This window comes from Thunnus thynnus, chromosome 14 (genome assembly GCF_963924715.1).
Source record: "Thunnus thynnus chromosome 14, fThuThy2.1, whole genome shotgun sequence".
Classification (NCBI taxonomy): Eukaryota; Metazoa; Chordata; class Actinopteri; order Scombriformes; family Scombridae; genus Thunnus; species Thunnus thynnus.
In genome coordinates, this window is record NC_089530.1 from 7336149 (window position 1) to 7356791 (window position 20643).

Below are 20643 nucleotides of genomic sequence, written 5' to 3' on the forward strand. Positions count from 1 at the left end.
AAAAACACAACTTTCAGACATCAACAGTGTATTTTACATCATGTTTTTCTATGCATTTATTTCATGTGCATGTCTATTAATGAATGTGTGTGTGTGTGTGTGTGTGTGTGTGTGTGTGTGTGTGTGTGTGTGTGTGTGTGTGTGTGTGTTCCATGTACTGTTTGTCTGTGTGAAAGTGTGTGTTCTCTGGTGGCCGGGGCTCAGTAGTGGTGCTCCCCTCGTGTCATGTGAGAGGAGAACTCGTATCGGTCTTGACCTCGGTGACCGCAGATGTTGCACACGAAGGGGTCTCTGAAGCCGTGGCAGCCCATGTGAATGGTGTACATGACGTGGTCCAGGAAGAGGACGCGGCAGTGTTCACACCGGTACGCCCTCACCTGCTCCCCGTCTGCCGTCACCACCTTGAAGCCCTCGGAGGCCATCTCCATGCTGGCCCGGATGGCCTCATACTGCCTCTGCTGCTCCTCCTTCACCAGGGGCAGCACGCCGTTCCTCACCCCTGAAGTGATGTGGTTGGTCAGGTAGATGAGGCTGGTCGCCGCCCCGCCAGGCCGGTCCTCGTTGTTGCTCTCGGTGTCTGTGGAGTCCTGGCCGCTGTGGCTGGGCGAGCCGTCCTTCTCGCTGGAGGCAGACTTGGACTTGGAGAGCAGCAGCAGGTTCTCAGCTGCACTGTCTTTGGCCGACAGACTGTGGCCCGTCCCTGTGTGGCCCTCGGACCCTGGCTTGTGCAGCGGGTACATCGAGCTGAGGCCCACATCAGAAGAGGAGGCTGGGGAGGTCTGGACCAGTGGCCGGAGAGACTCAGCACCCAGGTAGCTGATGGCGCTGTTGATGGCCTGGTCGATGACATGGGGCTGAATCAGCTCGCCTGCTCCTCCGTCGTAGGAGAGATCCGACAGACGCTTGTCACCTGAGGACCCAGAGAGACAGAGCAGAGTTTAAACTTTCACCTACATCCTGTGATTTCAACATCTTGATACTGAGCTTGCTCATCTCTAGCTCAGCTTTTAAATGACTCACTGTTTTTGTTGTTTCTTGGTATCATGCTCTTAAATTATTCTCAGCCTCTGCATCATTTTTTTTTTCTCTTTTGTTATGAAGATTGTCATCATTTTAATGTAAAATTAATATACAGGATAAAGCAACAAAAAAATCCTTTCAAACAATGATCAAAAAGATAAAATATAACAAAAGGAAAATGGCTTGACATGCATTAAACAAATTAAAGGCCTAATTCCTAGTCAGACTGAAATGCAAAAATAGACTTTTTTTCTATTACACTGCATGCAAGAAATATGCAACAGTAACTGACACAAAACACATTGTAGCTTCACCAACACAGTCTTTAAAGGTGCAGCAGTCACACTCATTTACCAGCATTGTATTCACACAAAGGAAGCAGATATCAGCCCTTACCCACAAACTTCTGTGGCATAGTGCTCTTACGTTTAGCTACATTATTAGCTAGTCTGTCTAGCACCAAGGCTCTGTCAGATCCCGTCTGGCTTAAGTCTTCCCTCTGTTCATTCTGGTTGCTTTCTTCCTTTACTACTGGAAAGCAAGACAGAGAAGTAGATTTCAGAGTCAAAGTATTTGGAGTTTGTTTAAAGTGATGAGCTGGTGTAAGAGGGCTTTTTTTTAAACACATGCCTGGTGGTGGAGTTTTTCTCACAGAGCACAGAGCGGACTATTCTGACACATGTGAAGCACTTGGTCTGTAATTATAGTATTTGATCATGCGCACAGATAAAGTATAGATATGTGTCTCAGCTTCAACTCAAATATTTTATAGTGTGTTCATTTAATTCATGACTGCAGACTCCATCAGAAAACTGTATTCAAATATTAATGAGATTAATTTAACCTGACCTGTTGGAGCATTTAATATCTGCGGCATTGTCTGCATAGTACACTGCTGTTTGCGTGCATAACGAGTCCTGCGCTCGGGGTAAAGTAGGTCATCAGATTTGGGTGTAAGTGAATGCGAGCGTCCCATGAGGCACCAACCTGTGTAGATGCTGTTCTGCAGCCCCATGCACTGGAGATAGTTGTGACACCTCTCCTTGTGCTCCTCGAGAGAGCTGCGCTGCTTGTAACTCCGCCCACAGTAAGCACACTTGTGGGGTTTTCCAACTGCAAAAAAAAAAATACTACATCAGTCAACAGAGAAGTATAACAAAGTATAAAGTGGTTCATATTGAAGTGAACCAATGGCAGATGTAGTTTAAAAAACGTTTTAGTTGCTGTCTTTTTCAAATTTATATCACACAACACAGGAAGAGAGATTTTACATACAGTGTGACTGGAATAAATAAAAGGAAATAAATAAATAAATGGAATAAATTTAAGAAAAGAATGCTACCTATAAAAACTTAATCAACAGAAAACGCAAGGAAAAGAAGTTTGGTTTGATTGACAGGATATTTTTGGTACATCCTGTGCCAAAAAAAACTTAGAGATAGATATTTTTATATTTTTTGGGAAGTTATGAGAATGACTGTAGCTTCCAATGAGGTTTTCAGATTATTCTGGGAATATTTCTGGGGGGAGTTTGAATTCTACAATTAACACACATGATGAGTATTTTATCAGATGATTCCTCTAAATTAAATTTGACTACTTGTACATCAAAAATACAAAGGAATAAGTAAAAGGATTGAGTATTTCCCAGAACTTTATTCCTGGCCGTGAAAATATAAATATACAGCTGAGTAAGTAAAATATGAGAAATCCAAATGATTAAAAGGAAATTCTCATGATGTCTGGTGAGATATTTTTGGAGTGGGAGTAGGGAGCATTGAGGAACTTGGTGTCACTATGTGCTCCTCCGTCCTCCTCTGCAGCTACACTCTCACATCCCCAGCCCTCTGTCTCCAGCCCCTGCTCACTTCTCCCACGCCATGTACTTTCCTCCAACTCCCCAGACCTGCCATCCTCAAGCTGTCCACCAGATGCCCTCGGAGTTTCCCTCCTTTCTCCATAGACACACCTGTTCCTACTTCTCATCAGTCCTGCAGTTACCTGGCCTACACCGTCCACCTGCAACTCATTCCTTTGTCAGCCAATTACTCTGTATACCAACCTAGATCCTTTTTTTCCCCTGTCAGATTGTTGTTGTTGTCATGGAGTTTTTTTGTCAGTGCTTTCGAGCTTCTGTTTTTGGTTACCTGGACCTGTGCCATATCTGCACCTATTTGCCTGCCTGTCTGGACTTCCCTGTATCTCATCCCTACAACTCTGTGGATTTAATACTACTGCTGTTTGGACAGTTCGGACTTGCCACCCATGCCTGTGAGCTTTTGACAATAAACTCAATGAACTGTCCCTACCTTCCTCTATAGTCTGCATTTGGGTCCTTCCCGTGCTGCTGCGTAATACACACTACCTGTGACACTTGGACTCATGACTTTGGTATTTCTAAAGTTCTGGCTACAGCCCTGGACATGAGCCACTACCATATCTTATTCTTCTGTGCCATAGCTCTCCATTGTTGTCCAAAAACCAAAAAAATCAAAAATATATCAGTTGTATATCAATCTGCATCAGAAAACAGTCCCCGACTACTGCACTAGTTAGTCCTGTTTGTCAGTGGGCTTGGGGCTGAGTGCTACAGACAGAGCAGTGAATTCAAAAAGTGTAAAAAACTTGGACTAACAGATTGTTGGTTTTGGTCTTTTCATGGATATAGAGTAACATCATGAGCCACATTCTTTCACTGCATTTTTATATCTTCTATGCAGCCATTAGTTTCCATTCATTTTAGTTCAGTATGTCATGAAAACCAACTTTTACAGACTTAAAAAGTGCTTGAGATGGATAATTGGAGTGATCATAATTGACTTTAGTCACTTATTATCATTTAGTAATGCAGTTAAATTTACACACTGAGCTGAAAAATTGTGTGCATTAGTAATTTTACATGTTTAGTTCACAAACCATTGAGAGCAGGCTGTGCAAGTGTAGTGTTTACACCCAAAAATTTCATTAACACATACTTCTGCAAAGCATTTGCAAAAAAAAAAGTGACACCATATCTACACCCTGTCAACTTCCCCTTATATAGCCCAGAGCTCTCTCTGTATAAACTGCACAACATGTCATGTCTTTTGTAAAAGCTTCCTAGAATTACTATGAGTGCAGAAGTTTTCTGTGTGGGTGACCTTTGCGTACTCACCCGAGTGGGTGCGTAAGTGGCCTGTGAGGGCATCCCTCCTGCGACAGGCGTAGTTGCACAGGTGACACTTGAAGGGTTTCTCCCCTGAATGGAGCTTGATGTGACGCAGCAGGTTACCCTTCTGGGTGAAAGAAGCACCGCACTGGCTGCACTGGAAAGGACGTTCTCCTGAGGACAAGAACACAACAGACACACATTACTGTAAAGGGGCAGATAGTGGAAAACACACAGAAAAAGAGCAGAAAATGTTAAGAATACTGGCACCCAATTTTATTTAGTTTGTATCCTATCAGGCAGTTTGATGATTCATGACTTTTTCATAGCACCACTTTCCCTAATCTCTCTATGATTGATCCCTCCACTGACAACAATAAAAGCACAAAGTCTTTGTCTTTGCTATGTGGATGAAAAAACGGGCTGCTGCTGTGGGAATATGGGGTCACTGCACTACAAGCATCCCGAACGACAGAACAAGCCGGATGATGGAACGTCTGCGGGGCGATCCAGCAGCCTCTGGGAGGGTTTCACAGCAGAGTGACACTCCATCTCTCCATGCTCCCCCTGCCCCACCGACTTCTGGCGCTCTGATCGAACAAGAGCCTTTCAGACTCAGCCTGCCAGTTCCGTAATGCACCATTGCCTAGGTCAATTTGATCTGAAAATCTCATTTTTTCCTCTTCTTCGTCTCTAAAATAAGAGCGGCACATCACAATGCAAATTCAGCCTCATTTGAATAAAGCGAAGGAAACACTTTGTGTTGAGAGCCAGTCTTCCTGATCAGCGCTTCTGGAATAAACCAATATCCAGCCTCTCCGAGTGTTGTGGCATTCTGTGAGAACGTTTTAATATGGCTTTTTTTTTCAAAGGCCCCCCATAAAATAAGAGTCATCAGTGAAGCAGCAAAAATATATAAAAAAGGAAATTCATTAAAAATGCATTTCAGGAGCAAAGACTCACCACAGAATATTTTCTATTTAAATAGGAGGCACTTCATTATATCTTTTATTGTACTTTCTTTTGCATTTACATTAGTCAAGTGTTCCTTTCTTCCATTTTGAGTTTCATTAGTTTCTAAAGCTTGACAGTTACGTGCCTTTTTCAAAAATGTTCCCCACCACTGGTTTGGGCTCATTACAATAGAATATCAATTTTGAAATTTGAAGAACTTTTAATAGCCAGATAATTGTCACTTCATGGAGATTCCATTTAATTGCCACAGATATCCTGTTTCTCAACTCAGGGCATGTTTTTTCGGACCAAGTTCGTCTCTGCTGCTTTATCGCACAATAATATGATCAGTTACTATTGCTTGTCATGTGGTAATTCAGAGTCATTTAGATGAACAATAATGAATGCTAATGGTACGCACAAAGTCTATTTCACGCACGATAGGATGGTCTGCATGCATACAGCCAAATGCAAGGATGCCATTACAACTACAACTGAGTATAAGGGTTACTGCAAACATAAGGACAGGCTTTAAAGTGTATTTCTAAGACCTTATCAGGACTGTTTGTGTGTAGGTAAAGAAGACACAAAGCTACAGTTATATACACTGTGACCCTGCCTGTGTTAATGCCAGAAAACAGTAGGGGACAACTACTTTGACACCTTGATTTTGCCATTTAAAGTCTGAAAAATGCTCTAAACATGAGGAGGAGCCACAGCAGCCACCTAACTAGCCCTCATCCATCCTGTCATACTAACAGTCAACATGGGTGCAAAGGAAGGGCAAGAAGTATTGCAGATGGCTTACCAGTGTGGCTTCGCTTGTGCACCATCAACACATTGGGGCCAATGCAAATTATCCCACAGATATCGCACTTGAGCTTCCCGTTGGGCAGCCGGATACCGCCGGCAGAGGAGAAGGCCTTGGCTTCGGGGCTCGGCTGTGAGCCGTTCACCTTGGCGCCCGAGGAATCGATCACGCGCAAGTCTTCCGCGCACTCCTCCTCCTCCACACCATTCATGTCACAGGCCAGCCCATTCTCCTCATCACTGCGAGCCTCAACTTTAATGTTACAGGCTGGAAAAGAGGGCAAGGGGGGGCCACGGTTTAGAATACGAGCATGGTTCTTTCATGATGTTATATACTAGAGATGGGCAATTTATCAGTGTGATATTGATGCTGCGACATGAGAATAGATAGAGCGGCTTATTGTAACATTGTAATGTAGCCTTATAGTTGCCTTTGCCTGGTCTGAAAGGCTTCATAATAGGAAAAGGATATGATTTTCTGAACCAATTCATCTGTCCTCATTTAATGAATGAATTTTTCTAATAAATATTAGGTCTTTATATCCACTTTACCTAATTGACCATTTCTAAGAATGCATGTGAATTTGTTTTGCCTTATAGGTGAGCCTCTGACTTTTCCTCACTCTAAGTAAAAACATTATTTTTTCTGTCATTATTATTATTTGTAATTTTTTTATATTAATTGTTTTTATTTCTTACTTTTAAAAATAATTTACCTGACTGATTTCTTTGATTTATTGTTTGGGTTTTCTTTTGGTCAGATGCTTTCATATACTCATGTTTTGTTTTTTTAATCTCTGTCTTTTTTTTCATATTGCTTTGTTACTTGTAATTAGAAATACATTACATGTTTACTTGCTCAATTTATAAAGATTATATTGATCAATTCAAACTGTGATTCGAAGCCATGAAACTGACCTTTAAAACTACATATGTTAAAATATGGCCTGGCTTTATATGTCAGTATTGTTCTGTTCATTCCCTCTTGCCTGAATATGACTAGAGCTACAACAGCTAGTATACAGTAAGACATTTTCATGTTTACCGGGATGCTGCATCAAAACTGCCAAAACTCCCCCTCACTTTTCATGCCTTTTTGTCAATTCAACCAGAGAGAAGCCAACAAACATTAGATAAGATCAACCCACAGCCTACACATCTACAGCTAGAGCTTTTCTCTTTTAAAGCTGCATTGTACATTTCATAAGGATACACAGGTGGATAGCATGTCTAGTATGTTTGAGGATGTCAGCGATGAGATGAAGAAACGAACAGATCATCTCACACCATCACACTTTGGTGAAACAAATGACAAGATAAACAGGAAACAGAGACACAGGAAGCAGTGTGAAACTAGGGACGACAGTGTCTATGAGAGCAACCGAGTATGATGAACACATACACAGGCGCACTTGCTTTTGGCATTTTCATCATCTTGGTTTTTTTATCCTTCCAGGTATTAAGAGTTATTATAAAAATACTGTCTAACTGATGATTACCAAGTATAAGAGCTAGTAGAAAAAGTCCATAACCTCCATTTCTGGTGTTCCCGAAGTCATCAGAAAAGAGAAGTGTCCTCTGTGTTGAGCCACCATCTCCCTCTTTTCCCATCAGAGAACTTTAGAGAACTGACAGATCTTGCAAGTCCCACAGCTACCAGCATGTGGTTTGCATGTCACGGTGGCAGCCTGATTTCCCCATGCCTCTACCTCTGTTTGTACAACTGAAGAGGAAGAAGTGGAAATCATGAAATATAGGAATCTATGGAAAAGGGGAAGCTTCAGAAAGAGGGCCTGTCTAACTGAAATACCAAGAATTATGGAGAAGTGACAGAAAGGGAAGCACAGGAAAGGAATTGTATAACAGCCTGTAACTGAAACTTTTTTTTTTTTTTTTTTTTTGCAGGAGTCTCGATTTCACCGAGAGCCACCGACGGAGCATAAGTCCCCAAATGTACAGTTCAGAATGTTTCCCATAGAGAGCAGGAGGTGGAGCAAAATTGGAGAACTAATGAGATATTTACGGTTACTTTTCCGATCAAAACCACATAATCTGATCATCCATCTCCACACAACTTTTTTTTGTTCATTTTTACTCATGTATTCGCCTGCTGAAATCTTTTGGACGGACTGTCTTGTCTTTGTGCTGAGCAGATGAGATAAGACAGACACCAGCCATGCACGCAAAGGGAAGAGAAGGCTTCACTGTTTACAAAAACAAAATGGTGCTTAAGTTCTGTGAAAGTGCAAACGCTGATGATGAGTTTTGGTAGAGAACTGTGTATGAATTAATTAGCAAACACATCACATGTGCACCCAAAATTAAATTATGACCCTGTTTACATTTGCTTTTAAAATGCGTCTTGGGTGATTGGATCACAAGTGGACAGCACTAAATACAAGTGTAAATGATCACAAAGACTCATCGTGATCCTATCACCCAAACCTTTTGTAGTGTAAAAGGCAATGTGTCCTGATACGTCCCCAACAAGGACGTAACAGGAAAATATGTCGTCACTGCAGGATGTGGTGGTTGTTTGGTGACAGCACACCAACACCAAATAACTTTGTCCTGTCAATCTCAACAGTTGAAATAGCCCATTACATGTATATTAGTTCTTGAAACATTTTTGTTTTCTTAGCTTGCCCATGCGAAACAAATCCGCCATTTGTCTGGCGACAGACTGACAAACTAACTGTGCGCGGGGCCCTTTGACCTTCTAGCAGAAGTCACATAGGCAGTAATAAAATCTGAACACAAGTAGTCAGCTAGACACCTTGGAGACGCATGATAAACATAGGTGTGAACAGCGATGAGTCTCGACTCCACTCGTGTTTGGATCAACAAAACACAATTTATGCTTTTCTGGAGTTCTGGTTTGATGTTTTTTTTTAACCAGTGGTTGTGTCAGTTTTACCTTCACAACCCTGTCAGATGAAAGTACCCTTTAATCAACACTGCTGTTGATTTCACCCATTGATCTATTACTTTTAGCAACTATTAGCAAACAATTTCAACTGTTTATTCATTTAGTAATTTAAACTGTCTCTATTAACCATTGATCAGTTGTTTTTTCTTTAACTGTTTATCCAGTTTATGTTATAAAACATATAATATTTCAGCTATTACTTGTAACTATTTCACCATTTATCCATTAGGCTACTTTAAGCTAACTATTTCGACTGCTTATTTTGTTACTTAAAGCTAACCATTAATCCATACTTTAAGATATTTACTTTTAACTTTTTTAACCAATTATCCATTATTTTTAGCTAACTATGTGAACTGTGTGTGCATTACTTTTAGCTAATTGTTTTAGCTCCTCATCTTTCTTGCTAACTAGTTTATGCACACATTCAACTCCTGGTGTTCAAGTGTACCAGCTGACTCAATGTGAGGATTTCTTTTTAAAACTCAAGTTGTAATTTCAATTTCTTTTAAATTAGTTTTGATACTCCACAATCTTTCCATGTAACCTCAAACAACTGCATAAGTACCACCAGGTGTACAAGGGCCCAAGGTTGGGAATCACTCACTCATTTACACTTTCTGTGACATTTTGTGAAGTTCACTCAAGTTATGCACGCATCCTACTTGCTATGTTTGTGGAAGTGAAAGAAAATTACAACCTGATCAGAACAGCTGGAGTCATCATTTTTTGAGACTTTACGTTAGCGAGAGGTTCATTGTGGAAATCAATAAAAAGGGTCAGTCAGACTATAGTCTTGCTCAATACTGGCCTCAGAGGTGAAAGAGAAAAGGAATGGTTGTAACTCTGAAATATAAAACCCTTCATGTTCATATCTGCTGTCGGTTTCTCAATTCTAAGACATGTAATACACCTGCAGCGAGGCTCTCAGGTCATCTGCCGGCTGTATTAACGGAAGCAGACAGAAGGGAACCATGAACACTGGGCTTGGGCTACCTACTTCTCATGGATATGGGGAAGTTGTGACTAAATTGGGAGTAGGAAGAAGGCTTTTTGACTTTATATCATGTTTGTCACAGCCACACATCCTGATTTGCTCGTTTTGGGAAGCAAGTGTCAGATCACGTAGTCGACAAACAAAACAGCTCGCAATAAAAATGGTTATAACCTTGTGTGGCTCTAAATGTTAAATCCTCAGATTACTAATAAAGGCACACAGACGGTGACGGAGGATGAAACACTGATAAAATCTGAGAGAAGTGACTAACAAACATAAAAAATAATGTGCAGCATTAGTATAAAAGAGGCATTTTATCAAGCTGCATTGACAGAGGTAGATAGCAGATATAGGAAGCAAGTTAGCAAGTGTGTTAGTACATGTGTGCAACGTGGAGACACAGGGAGCTTGCTGGGGGTTCCTGTTACCGAGCTGTGCTGCTCTCACTGCCTGAAAATAACCCTGTGTGCAAGGTAGTGGAACCACATGTGTTAAACCACGCCAGCAACACGCTCAACACGACTTGCAGGAACACCAAAAACAGCCTGCTTTTCCCCTCACACTTTTTAAAAAAAAACTCGCCTCCGTGTTTTCGGGAACTAGACAGCTAAGTCTCCCTCTCAGTCTCATGTCTCTGACATAGCTGTCTGATTCACTGAAAGTGAAAGAGAAATCTTTTCACTGGGATGTTACGAAGGTCATCTTGCCGCCTTGTGACTTTAACCAGATATGTCCTCATACTTAGACATTCACGTGTATTTCCGAAAGGCATCCAACTCAATCTCACAAGATAATAAATAAATTTTGTTTGTTTTCTGTGAAAATTGACTAAACTTTAAAAAAAATTTGGGCAAAAACATTTTTCACTTTGATGTTTAACATTCTTTATGCCTGAAGTCACATATATGTGGATTGCAGCCGTGCGAACGAGAAGCAGTAATGACGATCCTGGCTGTGAGGACTTATTTGCAACAGGAAACAACCTGGTTTTGTGGTTTTTGAGCTTTCAATACTTTGAGGTCCTGTGTCCCACATACAGTCCCTCTGCTTTTCAACCCTTTTCACTACAGAGAACTGAGCAGCACATGATCCTGGGTGATAATTATAACTCATTCGAGCTTTTATCACAGAGGCAGCGATGCATAGATGTACCAGATACTTACACTTCCCTTCTTTCTTTCTCTCTGTCCCTATATAGACACACACACTCATACGCAGTGATCGTACTGTACAGGGAATGAACAGAAACTCACATGTTGTACAGAAAGTCAAAGATCAACTCTGCCAGCTGTGCGCTCTTTACTTTTTTACTATATGTGCCACCAATAAAAGTCAAACATTTAAATCATTTGCTTTCTGACTCTCCCATCTTTCCTCGATTGAACTAAACCTCTCAGTCGACTGAGATGAGATGTACTCCGTCAGATAAAATGTGGCTAAACACACACTCCCTAACTTTCAGTGTTTCCGTTGTTTAGATCTCCTTCACACAATGTTCAGAGATTCCTGCATGACAGCTCAACAGTTGTATAGTCAAACAGAAAGCATTTGTGTGTTTGTGTGTGTATATGTGTGTGTGTGTGTGTGTGTGTGTGTGTGTGTGTGTGTGTGTGTGTGTGTGTGCATGCAGGTGTGTGACCTATGTGGTGTAGTGATGCGCTGATCTCTTGAGCTTGGCCCTGTTCCTGGTGTTATCTCCAGGAGTGTTGAAACTGTCTGATGGCAAGTTCTTCTTAGGAAACTCTTACACATCCTATTTCAGTTTCCTCTCACATTTTATTTTTGACTGTGTGCTGCTAATCTTTGCCGTTATCTGGATACGTGGAAAAACACAGATAGGATGGTCAAATTTGAGCAGTTATGCTTGTTGTTGTTGTTTTTTTGTTTGTTTGTTTTTTTTTTTTGCCACTGACTAAAATAATTTGTCATGATGAAAATAAAATATATAACCAACATTTTCCAGATCCTGGGCTGCCCCTCTTTTAGCACATTTCACATCTTTAACTGTCTGAAACATTTTCTCAAACCTGTCTGATTCATTATATCTATATCTCCTATATTTGTGAATGGTAAACATACCATAAATTAATAAAATAAGTGATGAGTAACTGTTGAAAACTGTGACTAACATTTTGGACATTTTGTAAACAGTATTCAGCTTGAATTTCATAGACTAATAACAATAATAAGCAAAATTAAACCTGTGTAATTTATCCTATGAAAACTGTATGTTATATCTGATTCATCTTGCTGTCATGTAAAAACCAATTAGCCTCTAATGTCCCATAATGATTCCACCTTAAACATTTCCTGTTTTCTGACATACCACCCGTGTTAGGAGACTTGAGATAAATATACATCGCAGATGTGAATTCCCTCGCCTGTTTCATCCTTATTTTCACTACGATATTCCCTGGCTTGATGTTCACAAACTCAAATCAAGGCCACATTAGCTATTCCTTAAGATTCGGCTTATTAATGACATGCCATGGATCAAAGGGATTTTTTTTTTTTTTTTACCTTTTCTGCCAATGACCTAAATGTGCCTCTTTGCAGCTTAAAATTAATTTTCCAAGGGATTTGGAACAGCAAATATCTCCCACTGGATGTGCCTGGGATTAAGTTATAAAAACATTTTATGCTTTTATATATATGTATATGTTATGCTTTTGATACTGACATACGTTGATTTAACCATTTAACTCTGATTTGGCCGCTTTGGAAGTGAATACATTAATATTGTGGAAAGGCACTGCTGCTTCATGGGATACACTCAACTTAACACAGCAATCACACACTTATGTTAATTTACTCTTAATTTTTTTTGCAAGCATCAGTGATGTTCTGACTGGCTGTGGGTGTATTCGGAGAGATGTTGCCTCATACCTTTGTCCCCTCTGTTGTTCTGCTGGTGGGTGGAGCTGGCTGACAGGTCCTCTGGGACGGCCATAGGCTCCTCTGCCTCTTCCGATGCTTCGTTGGCAGGGGGGCTGTCCCTGCCTGGGGAGACACACACCAGCAAGCACCCATCACTCACCACGCAACCCCTTGACGTGTCTCATTCAGGAGAAGTAAAATTACCTCGGGGTGGTGTAAGATCTGTTTGTGGGCCTATTGTATCTACTTTCTGCACTCTACAGTTCAATCATGCAGTAGGTAGTCTTTTACCTGGCATCTGGGCCATTTCCTGGGCCTCCTCTGTCTCCATGCGGTGCAAGTACTCTAATGGGAGAGAGATGGAGATGTAGAAGTGTGTAAGTTTAATCAAGTGCATGCTGAGGAAACAACATTATAAAAAGCTAGAGGGGAGTAAAGGGTGTACTTTCTCGGTGTGACTCAGTCACCTCAGTGAGATCACTCTTGTCACAGTGGCAGACACACCACTGTCCCTCACATTACATTACAAAGAATTACAGACATTTTCATTACAAGTCTGACAGAGAGACTGAACTTGGAGAGTGGCTTGGTTGGTAGCGCAGGGTTGCTGGGAATGGGCTTTCAGACCACATTTGTTATTTATTGTTAATTTCCTGCCACGTAATCATCCAAAAATGCAAACTGACTGCCGCAAAATTAAGCAGAAAATTAACTGGCCCCAGGTCACCGAGGATGCGGGTGTTTGCCATGCCCAGCTGATCGGCGCTCGTGTTCTCTCTAATTTACTGAGCATGCATCGCTGAGCCCGCGGCCTGAGCACAGACGCATGCAAGCCACAATCAGAAACAAAATGATGGGAGGAAAGAGAGGGAGAACGAGAAGAAGAAGAAAAGCGAAAGAGCGGGCCACTAAGGCAGCGTGATAGATATAGAGATGTAGAGATGTAGATAGCAATGGAGGGCAAGGAGTCAGAAGAGCAAAATGCAACAGGAAGGTGTAGAGAAAAGAGATTAAGAAAAGAAGAGGGACAGAAAAGCAGGCCGAAGGACAGAGAAGTTCTCTTTATTTATTAATTTTTTTAGCAAGACGAGGCAGTCGAGTCCAGAAGCGATCCTCCGGCCAGGGCTGAATATCTGAGGAGTCACCAGTGCTCGTGGCCCCATTAATAATGGATGGCCCTCAAGCCTGCAGCAGATGGGCCCGACAGCCTCAGCCCCAGCTCCGCCACTTCAAGAAGCCCTTGGTGGGGCCGCTGCCCAGTCCAAGCAGCCACACAGGGAGAAGTGAAGCTCCCGAAAATAGCGAAACAAGCCCAAGGGAGAAGGGGAACCTAGGCCTTCCTGTTTTACTGACAGATGGCTCCACACATTTGGAACAAATAGTGGGAAGCGACCGGGCCGCTCTGTCGCAACGCACAATATTCTGCGGAGTCAAGTCAGGAGCTGCAGACGCCCAGGATGCAAGTGTGAGGGGAGGAGGGGGGGGCAAAGGTCACTGGTGCAGATGATTTGTTCAGCACAACACGGGGTGTTGCGTGTTACTCTGCTGAGCTACGACTCTGCACCGTCGTCCTTCAGCATCTGGAGTTTGGAGGTCGGGGGCAGAGGGAGGTATATTCTCATGTGCCCTTTTTTCTGGGCAGATGGCGCGAGGGGAAACACGGATGTGTTGGTGGGGGGGCTTCAACAGAAATAAAAAAGAGAGTTCCTACATTCAGCCACAACCCACTTGCGTAGGCATGTGGAAAGTAAGGTGCACACTGAATATTCAGGAAGTAGCTATTTTGTTTGAGCACGCAGTGATACTATTTTCATTCTGTTTTTATTTTCTGTCTTTGACGTTTTGTCACTGCTCTAAAAACTGCTTGCAGCCCACTTTTACATACTGTTAATTCTGCTAAAGTTTAAAGTCTTACTTAATAAACACTGAAAACATATTTTCTGTGCAATTAAAATCACTTTCACACAACTACTGTCACAAGCCATACGTTTTCTCACTTAACTGAATCAAACTAAAACACTGAAAACGTTTTCCCCTTATTCTCCTCCCCTTATTGCTCATGTCCTGGTTGTACCCAGAAGATGTGTGTGTGCGTCTGTGTGTGTTGGTGAATGTGTGTGTGTGTCATGAACTGGGGGCAGGTGGACTCTTTCAGCAAGTGAAATGGAAGTCTCAGAAAAGACTTCACAGTGAGCGCAGGGGGGACTGGAAAAGTTTGGTCTGAGTACGTCAAGTGAGGAGAGGCAGGAAGAGGCTTGTGGGTTGACAGAATTCTCAGTCCTCCTCCTCTCTATGTGTGTGTGTGTGTGTGTGTGTGTGTGTGTGTGTTTGGTGGATGGTGGTGGGGGAGGGGGTTAGAGGCGTCTGCTCAGAGTGAGGTGCAAAAGCTACACCAGGGAGCAGGGTGGAGATGAGAAACAACGAAACCGTTAACAGATACTGAGGACCACACCAGTAAAGTTTGGATACCCAAGAGGAAGCTCATATATATTATGAGTGTACATAACAACACACATTTAAAATAAAATGTAAATATTGGAACACATGAAGCAGCAAGATACTCAAGTATCTGAATGTAAAAACAGATGTGACAAAAAATGACACACACGTCATTTTCACGGTTTCAGTCAGAATGAGATTAAAGTTTGATGTTATTATAATTCTTATAATTGTACAAATTTCATGTAATAACCCAACAGTAAGACACAATCCAATCAAGTCTGTTAATTTTATGGAATGATAAAAACTAAAGGTCAAAAATAAAAGGTCAAAGAGGGTCACATTAAATATTTCTATATGTGTTTCTGCTTATGGAAACTATGGTTTTTCAGTGTAATAAAACTTAGGTAATATAACAACACACATCATTGTTGACCTCACTCTAGTTACATGTAAAAATAATATCAATCATATCTTATTATTTGTTCCCACAGTCCACTAAAAGTTTCCAGTTTAGACAGTTTCTAAGCAGACTTACTGACGATTAATGAATTAATAATTTTCACTCCTGTGGGTTTATGAGAAGTAATGAAGCTGTGGGCGCTTTCTTATCAAGCATCAGAAGAGGAGATTACCCTACACTGCCAAGCAATGTGGTGCACGGTCAACTTTGTTCATATTCACACGGAGATTCTCATCAGTAATTCATGAAATGTATGAGTGTAAGTGGGTAGATAGTGTTAGCGGATGTGTTCTGGGAGCCTATCGAGGGGGTGAGGGGAGAGTAAAGGTGCGCTGAAGAGAAGTTTCCTTCATTTGCATCTGACACACTTCACTACTCTGGTATTCAGACAGTACAATCATTTTAATAACTGTCTGTCTTCCTCTGCCCTCTCCCCCTCTCTCCCCCCCTAACCCCCCTCCTACTTCTGTTTCTACTGACAAGAAAGATGATGTATCTGCAGACAGATTTGCAGCACTTTCAGCACTTCTCTTTCCAACTGAGCTGTGAAAAAGTCACATTTGTGCAGGTGTGTTTCCAAGTTTTAAGTAGATCTAACAACTAAAATGAGACGAGTTTTCTACTACTTTTAGCCAAGTTTTAGATTTTGTTCAATTGTTGCATTTCAGTGTGATTTGAGTGAAATTACAGGATCATTAACTTCCCTTAAATGTCTCAAACTGTGAGTAAAAAATATTTTAATTAAAAGTGAATTCATATATACAGGTTACATAATACGAAGCTGCTGTCTCATGAGAAAAAATACAGTTTAAGATTTGAACAAATGAATGTAACCTCATTGCTTTACGCTACGTTAAATATATAATGTATAAGTCAAACGCTAATGGCCAGTAATTTTTTTTTGCAGAGACACAGCTACTACAACCAGGAACTTTAGATTTTGCAACGTGTTAAAAAGCAGAAAACACTTTATTTCCTCAACAGTTTGAGAGTGAATCTTGCTGTTTTTGGTCTGGGCGTTGATGAGCAACTTTCCACCTCACAGTCAGCCTTGTAAAAAGTTTCATCAGTCCTGCCTACTGTATGTGTCTGTGTGTTTTTCTCTTCCCTTCACGCAGTCGTTAAACAACGAACTGAGACTGTGGTTCGAACAGCTGAAAACAAAGCTTACCGGTATGGAGAATTATCAAATTAATCGATCAATTCATGTGAAACATTTTTAGATACAGGGTTAGTCTGTGCGTACTGATTTCCTGTTCAAGCAGCGCTGAAATATTTTCACATTCGGTTATGTCTTTGGCCCCCGACAATTTTACGCTCGAGACAAAAGTTATGAAAATGAAAATATGTCTTTTAGAATATTTTATCACACTTCAGATTCAGAAGTACTATCTGAAGTTCATGAGTGCGCACAACTGTTGCAACAGGTGCCATAACAGAAGTGTAAAAACGTATTAAACAAGTTAAAATTGTAACGGAAGGCGTAGATAATTAGTAGGAAATGTTAGAAATTAGAACAGTATTTTTAAAGAAATCAGAGTTATTGTGAAATATTTATCCATATGTTCCCAAAAGAAAAAGGCACATGGAAAAAAGGGGAACATCCCACAATTTCCCTTAAATTACTATTTAGTAACAAATAACACGGAAAAAAAATCTATTTTTGTGTACTTAATCTTAAAAAGTACTGTGGTTTGTTAATCAGTTATATATCCTCTGTCAGAAAAGAAAAGCGCGCACCAAACGGGATCTGATGCTGCGCCGCACCTGCACCGAAACTCTAAGGAGTCTCTTCCAGTCAGGTGCAAGTCTCCTAAAAATCTTCAGAAAAAAACAGCGTGGGATCATTTTAGAGGTCTTGACCTAGCCTTTGAGATTAGTGTCGAGCTATAAAGCGCGGTGGAAGTCACTTTACCTGCTATTCCTTGAGTTTGCAGTATGAAGTTCTTCCAACTCTCCCCGGCTCCATGTGCAGAAGGTCGCAGCGCCGCGGCGGCCCCATGGAGCTGCGCCCTGAGTCCCTCCCCTCTCCACTGCACTTCCTCGTTCCAGCCCAACATGACTATGTCTCTGAGCTCGGCTGAAGCATTTTGCTTGCTTTTATCCACAGGCCGAGTCTGCAGCGGGGAGTCGAGCCACGGAGCCCTTGGCACTTGCTTTGTGCCGTGCCAATAAAAGCTGACACCCAGTAGACCATTACTGGCAGCCATGCATGAGATGGGATGAGGCGCGCGAGGAGAGTGGACCATTCATTGTTTATTTATTTCATTCTCACCGAGGAAGCTGATGGGGGGGACTCCTCACTTGCATATTGGACAGCTCCCCTTCTGTCACCTGTTCTGGCACGCTGAAGCAGTCCATGAAATTAACACAACTCTTTTCTTTCTCATTTAATGAGGTTTTTTTTTTCTCATTTTCTCTTTAATGTTTCATCCATTTGACTGCTCTCTCTGTTCTGTGTTTGCCCCCTCAGTGTTAAAGTCTCCTGGTCCTACCTCATCACATCAGCAGGTGTCCAGAATCAGGATTATAATTTTTTTTTTTTTTCAACATGTTTTTTACTTTCTGTTTTAAGATGCATGTATATTGAGCATTCTCACAGTCCTGCAGAAGATCATTTGCAGATACGCATTATTTTCACTGAAATGTGGCTTTCCCTGTGGTTTACTGCGCAGGAGTGTACAAACCAGCACTATGCATAACACTGACTCTGGAAACCCATTACATATTTTTTTTAGTTTCAGCTGCAGTCATTAGTATCATCTCTGCAAGCCACTTTTTTAACTTTAACACTGGACACTTTGCGGCAGAGTCACTCATCTAAATTCACAACTACTTGGAAGTGACTTGAAACTGAAATACACAACACTGAATGTAAATTAGCAAACCGTTTCCACAATTGTCTGCAGCACATACAAGAAGATGGGGTGAAATAATTCACCTACTGCCCTTCTGTCATCATTCATGCTGTTTGTATGAACATAACGTAAGGACAGTGCACTCAGCTACAGCACAGCAGCAGCCACCCATTACTATACGGACCCCTTTCAGATGTTTAATAACTACTTTCCAATTTTATTATACTGCCAATGCCAATTTGAAGTGTCAGTCTCCTGCACAATTGTGCAGTTAAATAGAGTGAAGGGTGCCCATATAATGTCTGAAATTAGTAAAATAAATATAAATTGTGGATTAATATTGATAGAAATTTTAAATAAATAATGAGTTACACCTCTAGTTTGGCTAAAATAACTCACCGCTCATTCTCCTGTCATTACTATCTCATATGAATCTCTTGTAGGGAAGATTTTTGCTGTAATGACTGTATTTCTAATCACTGGAAGAGTTTTTTGCCCTTTCTATGCAGTAAATTTCACTGCTGATTAAGTTACTGGAGTTTTTCAGTTTCCCAGAAGTGGTTGTTAAATTCTTTTAATTTGCCTTCCAGTGTTTTCTCTGCTTATGACTGTTTTTCCCAGTATCCTACAGTCCCCAGGCCCCACACAGCACTCTTATCTCAGGAGAGGCTGTATGTTTGCTGGATTGCTGAGTCACCTTTCGTGGGAGGCTGCCCTTATCTCCTAAGAAGCAAGACATTCAGGCAGTTGGTTGCAAAAGGAGGAACTTTGGGCAGGAGCACTGTGGCCTGCTGTGTCTTCACGGCCATTATATGGATTGCTGCAATGCTCGCTGACTTCCTCAAAGCCTGACGGCTGGCGCTGCCTCATTTGTTAGGTCAGAGGCTGCACTTTTTGGACATGTGCAGGTATGAAAAGCTGCGGTATGAGGACAGAGGGAATGCTGGGACTGAAATGTGACTAGGCGCTATCAGTGAATGCAGAGCTGTTGGATCATGACTGTGGTCCTCCATGAACCGGAGATACTGTCACGTTCAGTGACACAGCAGGTCCATTCACTGTGTAATAAGAACAATGATTCAGTCTATGTTTTCAAGAAGTTACTGCTCAATACTCACTGCCGGCTGAGTTCCTGATCATCATTCCAACTCTGACATCTATAAAACATGTAGAAATTGTTACTGGTCATGTGGAAATACCTGCATATGAAAGCACATTTCACTGAATTCTGAATAATGTAAGATTATACTTCATGTATGGACTGTAATCCACAGCTGCACATCAAACTAAACATAAATAACCCTGTGCTCCTTCAGGTTAATCTGCAACATGCAGCAAGTTCCTGTAATTAAAATCATCACCTGGCAAGTCTCAAAACATTATCAGGCAATGTAGCCGGTCGACTACCGAACAATAGGTGCAGGCTGGTTCTTATTTCATGGATCTTTAAGCAGTATTCACTGTTTTCACATTTGGAAGCATGAGCAGCATGTAACCCTTAATTGGTTTCAACACCTTAATAAGTCAAAGACGTTCAAGACTGATAATCACATTAAATAGTCCAATTTATCTAAAAAGTCAATTGCAAACTGAAAAACTCTCTTTCTTTAGGAATGCATTATGCTCTGAGGATGTCAGAGTAAATTAAATTCCCCTCTGCACACTAAAGCATCAATTTCCTTATGGTAATTATCTACTGGAATAGACGTGTCACTAGAAGGAGTCAGGCATGCTTGACATTTAGCCTTTTTATGGAGAGGCGATGAGTAAAAATTAAGATGAGGAAAATAAATTAATCTCCAGCCCAGGCAGGCATTGAGAGATCCTGGAGGATAGTGGCTGAATCAATCATGATGTTTGTGAGCCTGTTTTGAAAAGGAGCCAGTGATGAGATTCAGACCACAGGCTGGAAAATCAGAGGAGGAGGAGGAGGAGGAGGAGGAGGAAGAGAAGGAGGGCGCTTTTTAAGCAAATAGAGTTATGACTGCTATGAGACGGTTTATGCAGTTTTATTGGTCTCAAACACAACAGCAAACATAGAAACGTGGGCACAATCATAAAATAGTAGCAGTAGTAGTAGTAAATAATTCTAAAATATTTTGACGTTTTGGGAAATACACTTAATCGCATTTTTGACAAGAGTTTGAC

General features: G+C 41.3%; 1 protein-coding gene and 1 long non-coding RNA gene across 8 annotated transcripts; one reads left to right on the plus strand and one right to left on the minus strand.

Moving 5' to 3' along the window:
* Positions 1-43: 43 nt before the first annotated feature.
* ikzf1 (IKAROS family zinc finger 1 (Ikaros)) lies at positions 44-17847 on the minus strand. 7 transcript variants are annotated; one of them, XM_067609506.1, is made up of 8 exons: positions 17553-17712; positions 13027-13080; positions 12745-12858; positions 5931-6200; positions 4175-4342; positions 2008-2133; positions 1417-1548; positions 44-910 (listed from the first exon to the last, which is right to left on the minus strand). In XM_067609506.1, the coding sequence occupies exons 1-8, from the start codon at positions 17695-17697 to the stop codon at positions 201-203; spliced, it is 1719 nt and encodes a 572-aa protein (XP_067465607.1). In that variant the 5' UTR covers positions 17698-17712; the 3' UTR covers positions 44-200. The 7 variants fall into 7 exon arrangements, with proteins under 7 accessions (XP_067465607.1, XP_067465606.1, XP_067465610.1 ...); XM_067609505.1 differs by having other exon boundaries at positions 1417-1551; XM_067609509.1 differs by lacking the exon at positions 5931-6200.
* On the plus strand, positions 13927-19799 carry LOC137196714 (uncharacterized). The gene is made up of 2 exons (XR_010931306.1): positions 13927-16205; positions 17748-19799. It is a non-coding gene; the product is annotated as an uncharacterized lncRNA (long non-coding RNA).
* The last annotated feature ends 844 nt before the right edge of the window (positions 19800-20643 follow it).

Excerpts from the sequence above, each read along its gene's own strand:
- ikzf1 (XM_067609505.1), bottom strand. The coding sequence starts at position 17,697 with ATGTTGGGCTGGAACGAGGAAGTGCAGTGGAGAGGGGAGGGACTCAGG. Across the intron at positions 13,081-17,552 it reads GCAAACTCAAGGAATAGCAG|AGTACTTGCACCGCATGGAG; the intron begins GTAAAGTGACTT and ends CTCTCCCATTAG. Across the intron at positions 4,343-5,930 it reads GCACAAGCGAAGCCACACTG|GAGAACGTCCTTTCCAGTGC; the intron begins GTAAGCCATCTG and ends TCTTGTCCTCAG.